At 41.6% G+C, this 14968-nt stretch overlaps 1 protein-coding gene across 6 annotated transcripts in view; it reads right to left on the bottom strand.

The window, feature by feature from the left end:
* The window catches only part of NAV2 (neuron navigator 2), a 206466-nt gene that overhangs the window by 129869 nt on the left and 61629 nt on the right, over positions 1-14968 (bottom strand). For all 6 annotated transcript variants that reach the window (XM_041399202.1, XM_041399198.1, XM_041399197.1 and 3 more), the window contains exon 4: positions 4111-4183. In XM_041399202.1, the coding sequence (XP_041255136.1) occupies positions 4111-4183 (73 nt within the window). The remainder of the gene's footprint in view (positions 1-4110; positions 4184-14968) is intronic.

Here is a 14968-nt window from a genome sequence, read left to right as displayed (position 1 = left end):
CATCAAACAGCTGAACTTCTGCCTGTGTTGTACAGATAATTTGAACTAAAAGCTGACTGTTGCCCTGTGAGAAAGTAAGAGAAAAGGACATGTGGTAAGACAGTGGCCAAGCACAAAGGAAAGAACGAGAATTTTCATTTGTTTCCAGTTCTGACTGAAAGGTTGTTCTGAGTTCGTGATGGACCCCACTCCATCCTTTACTCCCTCTCCCAGCCACAGTTCTGCTCACATCTTTGCTGCGTAAACAAGCTTCTGCTCCTAATCCTAAGCACTTTATCTAGCAGATCTGAGGCCCAAAGTTTAAAACTGTTCTTTCCCATTCTGTACCAGCTTCCAGCTCTGGTCTCCTTGTCAACCTGCACCTCAGTCTGCTTTCCCTTCCCAGCCACTAATATAATTTACTTTCTTTCTGAAACCTGTCTCAACCCATGCCCATGTCTTCAGAGAATATTAGCCCTTCTCTAAGTGGCCCTGGTCATCACCCAGACCCAGGATATTCTTTTCCTCTCATACTTCTTGAGTCAGTTTCCCTAGCCATTTTTTCTTCCCTGCAGCCTAGCCTGTCCATCACTGCTCTCTGCCACCACTGACACTCCAATCAACTGTTTAAAGGATTATCATTCCCAGGGCCCTTCAGCAGCCATTTTCAGTCTTCCTTTGTTTTCTTGGCCAATTTTAGTCTCTTCTTGAACAGTAGGGACCCAATTAATCCTGCCTGTTTTCCCTCTTCCCAGCCCACTCCTGCTCCCATGCAGTGCCATGTACAAACCCAGCATTCTCCCACTGCACCACGCAGGTTCCTTCTCTAATCTGCAGGTTCTCTTCAATAATCTGTGTTTAGTTTAGGAGGACAGGGATAGAAGTGGAACAGACACAAAATACAGCAGAACACAGTAAAAAGGATTTCCTTATTTCCAGCAAAGAACTCAAATTACCCATGGGAACTGTAAGGAAAGTAGCATCTAATCACAGGTCAAAGCATAACTAAACAGATCTAGAGGCACTGGGAAGCTTAACTGCACAAATACATTCAGAGATAAAAGAAATTATCATGGACCTGCTTGTTTAAATTTAGCAAAGCTATATGCAAATGGAAACTGATTTCTATGTGAAGTGAGAGACAATTATAACAACAATGCACCTATGACAAGTTGCTGCCTGTTTTCTACTGCATTTATCAGAAGGGCAACCTGCTTTTGAACAAATAATCAAAAGAAGAACACTTTTAATGAATTAGTCTCTTCCCCTCTGGATTTGAAAAAAACCCATTTTAAATCAGACTTTCAGTGCCACTTCTGTTTCTTTTATCTTAAAAACGGAGGTCATTCTGGCAGTTCTACCTTGCACTTCATACAAAAAGGAGTATTTCAAAGACTGCTTCAGCCTCACTGCACTCTGCCCACCAGCAGAGTCTCAAATGCTTCCTGCTTCAAGTCCTCTCCAGCCCATGGTCAGCTCCAGTATCATATTGACTTAGATAAGGACAAGGATGTCACCCAGCCATTCTAAATGTGGAGCCAAAAATTACTGTCCTGGATACTGGAAACAAACACTCCAGACACTTGAAACTGGAATTTGGTTTTCATAGGAAACCTCACAAATCCACTCCTCGGCGATTTCCATCCTGGGATATCCCTGCTGGCGCTTGTTTCCCCCACACCACTGCTCCAGGATGTGTTCAGCTGATCATTACCCAGCTCGTCTGTTACCCAAAAGATCTGCAGCTGCTTATATGTGATATCAGTTTGAGTTTCTAATGCACATTTATGTCCTCCAATATCTTCAATATCTTGAGAGCAAGGAGATATTGTGTGCAGGAGAGCCAGCTTCTCTGGGCAGCTGCAATTCTAGGAGTCTAAAACAAGTCTAAGGGCAGGGGTATAGAAAGACAGTTCAAAGAATGAACAATAAAAATTTGCAGCAAGAAGTGAAAAGAGATCTCCAGCTCTCCATAGTTTTCTTCAGTAACTAGAAATGGAGATTTTAGATTTTTAAGAATCTTTGAGAAGATTTTTAAGAATCTTTTTGCCTTCACATTTCCTGGGAAGGGGAGCCTCTAGCACAGCATGGTCATCCTGCATCTCCAATGCATAAATCCATCAAAATAGACTCCGTGTCAGTGACACGCACATATCAAAGCAGGATTTTTCAACACTGGAAGGATATACATGTGCAGTCCCAAATTATTTCAACATTTAGGAGTCATCCAAATTCCAGTTTTCAATCATTAACTTTCCTCCACAGTGAAGCTGCACTGTTGAAAAATACGTGTTCTTAACAAACCCAGGAGACTTCAGTGATTAATCCCATTTGGAAGCAATCACAACCTTTTCCTTCCTCTTAGATGAGGATCTGCCTGTGAAGTAAATAAAGTTATTTGCCGTTGACCTAGCAGGTCTTGCAACTTGCACAGAAACACTGGCTTGTTTGGTAACAACATTCCTCACTTTAAATGGTTCTGTGTTCCTCAACACAGTGCCGGAGCAACTAGAAAGAGAAACTTACTTTACTGTTGCATTCAAAGTCTTTCAACTTATTTTATAAAAATATATTCATTCCCTCCCCCTCTCTAGTTGTCACTTTCTTCCTTCAATGTTAGTAGTGGAGCCAGTAAATGCTCTCATTCATAGGCTGGCAGCAAACATTACTGGCCCCTTCTTAGCTTCCATGTGATTTAATACACTAATTCCTAGATAGTATAAAAGGAAGGCAGAAATCCCGAATCAGCGAAGCCATGGGCTAACGTGTGTCCTGCTGGCCTGACTTGTGACTGGGCAGGAGAGCCGTGAGCATTAATCATGCTGTCCCTTCCCCAGCGTGAGCAACACCACGCTGCCAGCTCTGTACACCCGGGCAGTTTTCTCATCACGGACCTGCTATTTCACTTAGATTTTACCTTCTAGTGAGACAGGTAAATAATGTGAAAAGTATTTTTACAATATTTCCATGCTAAGATCAAAATTGGTCTTTACAACTGACTCAGCTGCATTTTCTTTTTAATAATTTCCCTGCAAACAAATTTTTTGCCATTTGAAGTTTTAGCTCATGCTTTCTTTTCTTGACATGAGAATCCTTCTGATTACAACTGAGCAATTGAAGCATGTAATGCTGGCAGCACTCAGGTGGACCATTGTAATGCTTCTCTTTGGAGGAAAATGTTTGTTATTGCTGTTCTAATCCAGCCTAAGAATACACCTAACATTTAGCCTCCTCTTCTGCTAGCTGTGGTGTACTCAGGTTAATACTAAATATCTGCTATTTTGCTGCACCCTCGTCCTCCAAACTAAGTTTGTGAAGAGACTCAGTCATCAAACGTAACTTTGAAGTCTCACCTGATGCCACACATTCAATTATTTGTTCTGCAAAGCTCTCATGGAGATGTCACATCATACATTCAGCTACTGAACCCAACTGCTTTTCCAGCATATTTAAATGTAAATACAAGTGAAAGCTGGTGCTGAGGATGACAGAAATCTGTTTGATCTCTTAATAAGATAATAGTTAAACAGCTTCTGAGCCAAAAGGTACCACACATCCTGGCATAAAGGAACAGAGTTAACCTAGTTTGGTTTCAGAAAATGCTGATGCTCTTCAAAAGCAGAGTGATTAATTAAAGGTCAAAATGTCTTGTTTTGGTTTGGTTTGGCTCAAAACATTTGGATTTGATTGTTTTGTGCACTTAGAAAGTTACTTAAAATGAGAAGAAAGCAGGATGGTTGTTCAGGTAAGAGAATAATTGAAGAATAAGGAAATAATTTTTTTCTCTGAAAAGGCAAACAACTGACAGCAGTTCACTTATATCTGTAAAATATAAAGTGATCAATGTGCAAATTATAGAACTGAGATAAGAAATTTCTGGTTTTAAACAGAAAATAGTAAAGAAATTACTGAATTCTAATTTGGTCTAATTCATTACTTTTACAAGTCAGCTGTGTAGAAATTAGGTCCATATTTTATCTACCTTTCACACAGAGATGGGGAAAAAAGGAAAAAAAAGATTGTCAGAAGTTTAAATTGACCTTATTAATTTTCCATTACACTCCATGCTCTAGTTGCAATCACAGGTAGTTCCTCATGTAAGATGAAATCACAAACAACCAATGGACTCACCTTCTGCTGACAGCCCCTGGATGTTAATCCCCTTAGCAGCCAAGAAACTCAGGCATGCATCTATGTTTTCAATCTGTTCAAGAACAAACAAAACAAGCAGATAAAAAGGAGACACAAAAAGAAAATGCATTGTAATAATTATTTCCTTCCATCTACTGCCACCCTTGAGTGCACTCAGTCTTTGCACCCCATAAAGAAGTCCCTTTGCTCGTGATGCGGAAACCATAGTATGAAACCCTCTCAGTTACTGAGGTCCTAAATGGATTATTCCATTGATTATAAACTGACTGTTCCACGGGTCAGAGCTTTCTGTTACTTGCATTTGCATGAAGCAGGTTAGCTCAAGCCCCAGTCACAACAGGTGATCGTTGCATTTCTTGCTAGAGGGTCAAGGATGCTCTGTGACAGGATTCATAACCTACAACAAGTGTAACAAACACGAAACTGAAAATAAACATGGAGGCCATTTATTTGAGAAGGCAGATTGCCACTTGCTCCGAAGCTGACAGCTGGCAGAAGTTTCCAGCCACACCAGGAGATGAATACAAAAGCCGTAACTGGAAACCGCAGCCGGAATGTGGAACGTGTTCCCTGGTGGCATTCCCCGCGAGTCAGAAACACCAGGCCACTCCGGGCACTCGCTGCGGCTCATGTCCTGCCCTCACACAGGCAGGACAATAGGAACAGCCTTCATGGGATAAAACCAACTTTCACCAGGTAGGGACTTGTGCACAGCAGGTCTGGCTGTCAGTACACAGCTCTGTTGCTATACACAGACTGGACTCAAACCCTACCTAAGAAAGTGAACTCCAGAGAGGCTGAACGAGTCAGGAATGTTTTCCACTCTATCTCAACATTACAGTAAGAATCTTGCAGTAGCATCACACCTGATTTCCCACCAAGCTCCCACTGAAACTCTGCTGTCATAACCAGGAGATGCAGGGAGATGCCAGCCCCCACCCCAGACCAAAGCACCTCCATGCAAAAGCCTAAGCCTGGACACCTCGAGGGGCTGCAAGGAACATTTGGGGAAATACATTTGAGGTTTTGTGTGTGGTTACACAAAAACCTCTTGGATGATACTGTTGAGCAATTCTTTAATCTAACCATGGTAATCAGCAAGTGATAAAATAGAGTCTTTGTGTTTGAACATCTCTCAAACATTAATTTATTAATTCCTGAAACACTGCATGCACCATATGGATAAGGAAGGAGACAGACACCAAGCCCCACATTTGGACTCACATAACTATCTTTATTCTGTGAAGCATGGAGACATCAAAAGAAAACATGAAATATTCAGCCGCTCTGGCAGCTCCTGCCTGCCCTCAAAAAAATACACACCTGAGGGCTAAGGCAGCATTTAGAACTTGAGTTCTTAGCACCTGACCCCAGCTACTTGTCCTTCTCAAAGTAATAAAAAAAGTACCAGGGAAGCTGCCAGGAAACCTCCCACATGGACTTCTCTCAGGGTACATTAATTTATTGTCTATAACTATAACAATAAAAACATTTTCTTCTATCAGGGGTGGAGGTTAAGTTATTGGCATTGCTGAACTGTGATTTCAACAATTAGAAACATTTTTATCAACCTCATTATACTTTGAGATATAAAGTACACAAAGTATATAGTACACTTTGATTAAATTATATACTCCAAAACCCAGAGAGGTACCAAAGAATACATTTCCTGTACTGCTCAGATTTTAAGGCTTGGAGCAGGGTGCAGTTCAAAGGTTCATTTATCCACAGTTCAATATGATCCAACAGTCAATTGACCCATTTCCTTCTTCAGTACTCAACAACCCTTTCAAGTTTCCAACACGGCTGTTTTATTGAGGTGATTGGGGACTTGGCTGGAAAACCAAAGTTCACCTTTTCAAGAATAAACACCACATAAAAAGATCAATCCATTCCTACTACCAGCACTTAACAAGCTGCATCATTCCAAGAACACCTTCAGACTTCCACAGACGTGGGTAGATGCATCCTCTCCAAATAAGCAGGTTAGTTACTAAAGATAAGCAATATCTCACCCTCACTCCAGATGTGCACTAGCTCTCTCACTTCTGCTCTGCTTGCTTCTCTTCCCAGGCCCCTCATCTTTGCATCCTCTCTTTTAGGACAGAGTGAGCACAAGATTAAGATTTACATCTGGGTAGTGAGTTCCTCATCCATGTCCTCATTCTTGGTGCTATATAGCAATCTTTGGTGATGTCCTAATCTCATCCTCTTCAGATTCAGGGAGTCCCCTTTAAAAATAATTCCATTTCTCCTATGGGATAACCCCCCAGTTTTTTTTAGCATTGTAGCCACTGAATTAAGGCAAATCACTCCCATCCTTAGACTGATGGATGACTCTCCATCACAGGTATCATAGGTTGAGCAACCTGGAACCTCACAGCCATACAAAAGGTCAGATGGAACTGCCTTGACACACCAGTGGTAATGCCTGGCTAAAAGCTGTGAGAAACAGGGGCTCTTGGTGCTCTACTGGTATGGAAAACACCCTAATTTCATCAAGCATGACAAAACAAAGCGGGAGTAACAGGGATGTGCAAAGGTTACATTCAGAAAATAAAAACCTAGGATAAGGTCCTGTGGGGATGTACAGCACTGCACATATGAGAAATTCACTAGAAGAATAAAGCTGAAAGATATAAAGGTGTCAATGACTGTCCAAGATTTCCACAGTATCTGTGATATTAACAACATTACATGGCAGCATGGCAGGAATGAGAGGAATTGGTTGATTTTGAAGGAAAAATAGAGCTTGAAAAGGAAAACAGAAGGAAATTGGAGAAAATCCAAGAAGAAAGTGGAACACTGAACGTAGGACTGAAATTATGTAGTTGAAATTATTAAAATTTACTGCTGGTAAGAATTCAAGGTCCTTTCCACACAACAATGGCTGGCCTCAGTCAAGAACCCTGACTTGGCTGAATCAGTCTAATGCATCAGAAGTCATGTTGCTATTTGAAGAGATGACTTCCCACAATGCAACATGTCATGAATTTCACTCATAAAAGCTCCAAGGAAGAATTTCTGCCCTGGCCCCTGCTGTATTAACTATTAATAATAATAGAAAAATATTGTTTTATGCAGAAAGATGACCCCAGCGCAGATAGGGCTGGAGATAGCAAGCTATGATAATTAGACCATTTAGATGTGCATAGGATAGAAGTCAAGTTTCTGGATAGATCTCAGCTAGATGGTAGGGAAAAACTCTTCCCTGTGAGGGTGGTGAGGCCCTGGCACAGAAGTACGGCTGCTCCATCCCTGGAATTGTTCAAGGCCAGATTGGACAAGGCTTGGAGCAGCCTGGGATAGTGAAAGGTGTCCCTGCCCATGAACTGGAACTGGAACAACATGGTCTTTGAAGTCCCTTCCAACCCAAACCATTCTATGATTCTAAGCAAAACCCCACTGACCCTGCATCCTGGTGACTTCCAACACAAAGTACAGTTGCCTCCTTGCAATTACAGCATTCAGCAGCAAATTATCACCCAGATTCTATAGGTCCCTTTTCTGCGAAGTCCACACATTGCTTAAACCCTTTAAGCAGATGTGAAAGGACTGGATTTGCCAAAGGGGAGTGGATATTTTCTGTTTCACTGTGAGCTACAACTGATTTTTTGGCTGACAATTCTGATTCCTCATTTGCTTTGTCAGCAATGTTTAACGCAGCAGAAGCAAAGCAGGGAAAGATGGCAGCTTCCCCTGGCTACCCAAAACAGGGGAAAGCTGTGCAAAAGAAGGGAAACCAAGCCACCCACACTGATTATCTCACTCAGAAACATTACCTGGGTATCCAAAACTGAGCCTTATTAAACCTCCCAGACAAAATATTCAAATTAATTGGCAATTTTAGATCGCCACATTTAAACTATTTCAGGTGTAATCTACTATCAATGTGCTATCAGTCCCACATCCTTTTATGATGGGTATTTATTCTAAAATGTCCCTAAATGCCAACCAAGGACAGCTGAGCCCACATCAGAGGGGCTGGTAGCCTCTGGGATTCCTCCTCCTGCTTTCTTTTAATTAGGAGATTGTGAAAAAAAAACTCCAACAACGCTGTAAAATTAAATTTCTGCTCAGACATAACGTACCAAGTGTCATTAATCCCATTCTCATACTCAGAGAAGGAAAAGCTACCTGAAAACTTCCTCTTAACATTAATAACCTGACAAGGTGGGAACAGAAGGCATCATGCCTAAGTGCTATATGTGGAGAACTGTCCAAGACCAGACAATCACACAAGACTTTGTGCTTGTCATATAGCAGCAATTTCAATTTCTATTCTTGCCAGTGCTAGAGAAAACATGCCCTGGCCTGTATGAGCAGAACAGGATACGCCAGAAACGAATTTAAAAAAAAAAAAAAAACAACACAAAAACCAAGCCAAAATATCTCCATCCTGTAGCCTATAAATGGAGACCCACAGGTGGGCACTGATGTGTTGAACATTGACTACATCAGACGAAAAGCTGAGTATGGACACAGCCTCCAGCCAAAGCTGTCTGTCCAACTCTGCCAAGTCAAATACACAAGGTAAAGGATAACTAGGGCTGCCACTGGCACAGACATGGATGTTTTTCTAAAGAAAAGGCAGAATTAAACTCGTTGTAGGTTCCTTCACTTACAAACCAGGGGAAGTTTCTCACATTGCGATGCAAGACCTCTGCTCCCAACTTTTGCAGTGATAAATGGGGAGTTTTGATAAGCATATCCACAAAACCCACTTCTTATACTGAAACCAGTGCCTTCCGTGTAGCCTGTGGCTCAATTTCATGTGTAGTATATTTTCAAAAGAAAAAATAATTAATTCAGATGAAAGTTTTTAAGGCCTCACAAACCTTTATGCAATATTCCAGCAGACTTCACATACAGTGCAGAAACAAGGAAATAGCCTAAGAAACACAAGCTGTTCCTTAGGACAAAATTTAATCCTTGCTTGTATTTTTGAATAAGGCATTTATTCTCATATTTTTATATCCTAAAGTTTAGAAAGAGCCTTAAAATCTTAAGTCATTACATTGATAATCCTTAGAATCCTGGAGTTTTGGGGAGGAAGGGCTCTTCATTCCAATAATATCTCATTTGCTCTATTTCCTAAATATAATTATATATAAAAAATACCAAAGCAGAACTGAAAATTCCATTTGTCCCAGAAGGATATAAATACCAACTCTTATTGCTCTAAAATAAATCTTCATTAGAGGTTATCCCATTCAAAATGCACCTTTTTAAAAGGAAAATAATACATTGCTCCCAGCGTTCATGTGCTGCTCCTGACTACTTGGATAAAAACGTCTCCCAAAATTAAGTTTCAGGATTTTGACAGAACTTGGTGGGCCACTTAAAATAAAAGATGTAACGGAAGGGCAAATGAAGCTAATCTGTATTCTGAAGCCACGATGTGGCAGATATACCCACAGAAACAGAAATCTACTCAAATATACATGAAGAGTTGAGTCTTCTCTTAAAATTGCCTTACTTTGGGTTTTTAAAGACAAGGAGAGTTTGGGCACTAGTCTAAAGCTGGCGAACCAGCCTAAGCCTCATCTCATGCATCCTCTTCTCTTTGACACTGGTAAAACCTTTGCTATCCTGTGTTTGCAGCTCTTCCTGCAGAAATAATGGGACAAATATTCAACATTCACTCCCAACATGCCCAGTGTGAATAGAAATGAGGGCAGTAAACCCCACAGAGAAAACTGTGCTTCACACTGGCCAAAATTCCTAATGGCAACAAAGAGCATCCAAGGGGCACGCTTGTATTGTGAATGGATTCAGGCCACCCAGGGCCACTCCCAAGGTTTGCCAAAGCTGATCTGCTCAGGGAGAGACACATGGAGGGTTGTGGAAATGGTCCTGCTTTATTCAGCTTTCTTTCAGGTTTGTTTTTTCAGGTTTATTTATTCAACACTGAAATTTTCCCACAGGGAAAAACAAAAGTAAAGAGCATTTTCTTTGAAAAATATTCCTGGAAATATTATTTTTTTATTAGCTCTTCAGAGTCAGACCTTTGAGAAGGTAAAACGGAAAATTTGTGAATAATTTGAAATCTTGAGATGTTCTAAATTATGATTAAGCAACAACAAGCTCAACTTTGCAAAACAAGTATAAATAAAGAATCCTGCCTCTGGAGAATCCTTAACTTAGGATACAGATGAAACTCTCTTGACAATATTTTAGCACATACCACAGTAACTGTATTTCTTGGCAGTGAATCTCTGTTCCTGTGTAACTGAGAAGAGGAAAAGGTGGGGAGAAGCCATGGCTGTGCTCAATAAACCCATAATTGGGACAGTAGTGACTCTAACCGATGCATTATTTCCTCCTTCCCTGGCTGCTCATGGAAGACCCTTTTCTATCTGGGACTCCCAGGCTACAAGTTATGTTCTGTGCAACTGGGAAAAGGGGGAATGGCTTTAAACTGAGAGAGAGCAGGTTTAGATTAGAGATTAGGAAGAAATCCTTCCCTGTGAGGGTGGTGAGGCCCTGGCACAGGTTACTCAGAAAAGCTGTGGCTGCCTCATCCCTCGCAGTGTCCAAGGCCAGGCTGGATGGGGCTTGGAGCCAGCTGGGATAGTGGAAGGTGTCCCTGCCCATGGCAGGGGGGTTGGAACCAGGTGGCCTTCACAATATCTTCCAACACAAGTAATTTCATGATTCTGTGATTCAATCTAAAATGACAGCAATATCTAGCAAAGGTGGACTTCTTCCTAAAGCATCCTTGAAATTTACATAAACCAACATTTTCCAGAGTGCACAAATGCTCAAAAGGAAGGACTGACACCAACACCACTCAGTGCACCAAGTGCTGTCTGCTCTCTGTCCTCAAACACCATCTCAGATATTGAACGCTCTGTGTATCAGTAACTTGAACTTGCAGCAGGAATCCAGAATTTAATGAAACTTGTTCAGAAAGAACCTCCTGCAATGCAGTCGCTGACAGTTGTTCATTTCCAAAAAAGGCCCCTGGGCAGGGAGCTGCAGCCAGAGCCCATTCCCAGGTGCTGTGCTCCCTCCCCACTGGCATTTCTGTGTCTGCAGCCCTGGGGCTCTCAGCCTCACCTGTTCCCAAGGGATTTCTTGCAGTGCCACCAACACATACATGCCCCTTCTTTCCTTGCACCTGGATAACATCTCCTCCTGAAATTCCCCTGCATAACTGCTCAGAACAAGTGCAATAATACCCCTTGTGTATGTAAAAATAGCTCTGCACAAAAACCAGAAGAATAAAATGCTCTAGATATGCACTACCATCAAGAAACAACTAAATAAAATAGCCATTATCAGCCAGTTACAGCGTATCAGCAATGGCTGCAAATGAAAGATCTGTGACAAGACACAGAGGCAAAAGGTTTATTTCTCTGGACTGTTTAATTCTTTGTAACAGCTATGATCTGTTTACACAGATATTCCACAGTGAAGAGCTTATCACTGCATCTCCTGTAAAAGAAATCTCCAGCCAGGAGAAGTAATTTCCATACCAACAATCTTAATTCTTATAGCACCAAGCTGAAGGAGAATAATAAATTAATTTTTATTTCTACCTGTCCTCAAATCAACCAAACTTTTTCTTCTTAGTTAGAAAAGGTTCTCATCCATGATTTCACAGTTTTCCCCATTTATGCCAAGCATAATAAGAAGCTGTGTGTTTGCAAAGTATTGCATAAAAGATATATTTATGTAGCAATTTTATATCAGCAATGGTCATGGCAGAAAATTATGTTAATGGTGCTTCTAGACTTTGGTGTAGATGTAAATATATAAGTGGAAGCTACAGACACCTCCATATACACATGTGGAATGACCCTGGCCCCTCAATCCATTTGCTGTTTCATGAACACAGGGTGGGCAGAACCACAGGTATTCACAATGTAGTAATTCCCTTTAACTGTGACGTAAATTATCAAACAGAATCTAATTCTGCCTTTATACTGAAGCTCATATATTGCATTTTTTAGATAAAAATTACTTTGTTGCTCTTTATTTAACCTCACACTGTTTCAGAGACAGATGTTGTACAAATGAGAGCAGCCCACTGGGACCACGAAGGTGATTCTTTATGGGACTGAGAGTGTCAGCAGCAATGTCTCCAAAGGCACCCTAAACACCCATCCAGCACAGGAGGCACACACTGCCTTGTCACCCATCTCTGCAAGCAGGCAGAGTTCTGGAAGCCATCCCTTCCTGTAATTAAACAAATCTCTGTTTGGTGACACTGCCGTGCCTCATGGCAGGGAGATGTACATATTGGTCCTTCCTGATCTGAATTCCATTTACCCGGTTATTTTCTATGTAGGATGATGGGGGGGCCCAGTGGGGGGCTTGTGGTTTTATTTGGACTGCGAGCTCTGCAGCACAGAAAGCTCTGATCCAACCATGCCTGTCTCGCTGATTACCATGCACAAATGGGAAGCATGGCAGCATAACAACAGTCTGGGTATCTGGAAAAAAACAGAGATAGTAAAATCAATCTTATGTTGGAGCAAGAGTCATATAAACTGAGGCTGACGGACAGCTAAGTACAAGCAACCTGGCAGATCTTCTCTGTAGTAAATCATTCTTGTCTACATCACAATGTGGGCTCACACACGACCAACAGAAACCCTGAGAGCTTAAAGAAAATTCTTTTAACTTTCGGAACTTGCTGTTTGGCCACGTCCCTGCACGGGCAGTCACAGCAGCTGAGCTGGTGTCTGTCACTGGCCAGGCTGGCACAGCACTGGAGGATGTCTTCCCCCTCAGATGACCTTCAGCTGGGTGGAACTGCACCACAGGTTAGGGCCAGAAGACACCATCTGTTACCATGGTAGCATCAAACCAGATTAAATTTCCAAACATATGCTCCTGGTAAATTACAAGCTCCCCATGCAAAGTGGGGGAAGGCTCAGATGATGTGACAGCTCCCTTTAATACATTTGCTCAGCCTTGGAGTTGGATTACTTGAAAATACACAGCTATATTTAACTCCTGGGATACATTTCCAAAAATCCTATGCTAGGAATTCACAGCAAAAAAACATGCTTGTGATGCTTTTGATCTTCCAGCAGGGCTGCTCCCCTGAATTAGCAGCACATGCCCCAGCAGCAGAGCCCTCCTTGACTTTGGGACTCGGGGAGGCTGAAGCAACAGCCTGGCAGATTATTGCACCTTCCTATGGCAATGTTTGGACAACACTGGCTGTGTAAAACTGCTCAAACCTTTTAGAGGAGCAGGTTAAAGTGGGTGCCTGCTCTCGAAGAGCAGAGACAGAATTATTTTCCATGAGAAAACAAGCAACAAATATTTATTTTTTTTTTTAAATACAACAGCTATTTTTAGTTATTTGTACATGAAACAGCAGCTCCCTCCCTCAGTGGGAGCACACAGAGAGAGCTGCTCGGGTCATGCAGATGGTTTCAGCTTGTATTATGCCTTCCAACCATGAATGTGTGAGCCCAGCTATCTCCTGTAAGTATGAGCCACATCATGGCAGCACTCACACCCATTACATCAATTCATTAAAGTGCTCTTCAGAAAAAGAACACAGAAATATGAATGACACATGCCATACAAACGAATTAGTAATGGAGATTTCAACACCTATTCTCTTTCGACAATAAAAAATATAATGTATGGAACTGGCAAGGATCACACTGAAGAGGGGAGTGGATACCTTTCTCCAACAGCTGAATTAATATTCTTAGTACTGTTCAAGTCAAAACCAAGATCCCCACCATGCTGGAAAATTCCCATACAAACTGTTCCTTAGGCGTCACACACATTACAAAACAGCTCATTATCAGAGCACAAGAAATCAGACAAATATTAAAATAATAGTCAAATTCCCATCACTGGAAGTAAGGTTTCCTTGAAAATGAAGTTATTGCACTGAAAACACGACCTTCATCCCAACTTCCATACAGTTCTTGGGAAGAAATGCTGGCTCTGATCCACAATGCAGTCAGTACAAGACCCTTTGTTTGCAAGACAAACAGCAGTAAGAAGACTGAGTGATATCAGTTCACCACTACAGCTTGGTTTCTGCACCAGGAAGAGATGATTCCTTAAAACTTCCTGCCAACACATTAAAAAAATAAATACCTCCCTTTTCCCTTTTGCTGTTGGGAGAACACATAGACAAAGCAATCCTGAAAAATATTAAAGCCCAAGCACTAACCCACAGGCAAACCACAGTAATTTCCTCCCTTATTTATAGGAGGTGCTGTGGTGTTTGTTAAGCCTACACGCCTTTCTGCTGCTCCAAATTCTTGTCCTGAGTGTCACACAACTTCCCCAGACATGGGAAGATGAAAGTCTGGTGTATCCACCCACAGGCTCCCCAACTCTTCCTTTCAGCACGTTTCAGCTTTGCTATATTCATACATCTACAATGCAGCACAGACAACTCATACACTTTGGGTTCTGTTTATCATCTTACAGATGTAAGTGGTATGAACCCTTTTACAAGAGGTAACATTCAGCACTTGCAAAGGCACCCACATGAATAAGAATAATCTGTAATACCCAGGAGGGCAGGTACTAACCTCCCATAATCTGCAAGAAGCCACATGTTAAACTCTAAAATCATGCCCTAAACAAGAAGCAAGTAAGAAATAAAAAAGGAAAAAGATCTGTTTTTCTATAAACAAACCATATTAGCAGAGACAGCCCTACTCAGGTTTCTTCACCTAAGTCTTCTTTTCAGAAGTGTGCAGGAGCAGAAACTGGCCTTGACCTTCACCCAGTTTTTAAGGACTATGCCAACATTTTCAGTTGTTTTTTTTTAAACCCAGTGCTGCGATGCTCTCTGAATGTTCCTGGTCCCAGAGCCTGTGCTCCATACAAGCACATCCTCTCT

This window comes from Onychostruthus taczanowskii, unplaced genomic scaffold (assembly GCF_017590055.1).
Source record: "Onychostruthus taczanowskii isolate IOZ18803 unplaced genomic scaffold, ASM1759005v1 scaffold159, whole genome shotgun sequence".
Lineage (NCBI taxonomy): Eukaryota > Metazoa > Chordata > Aves > Passeriformes > Passeridae > Onychostruthus > Onychostruthus taczanowskii.
This window is presented reverse-complemented; position numbering and strand designations above follow the sequence as displayed.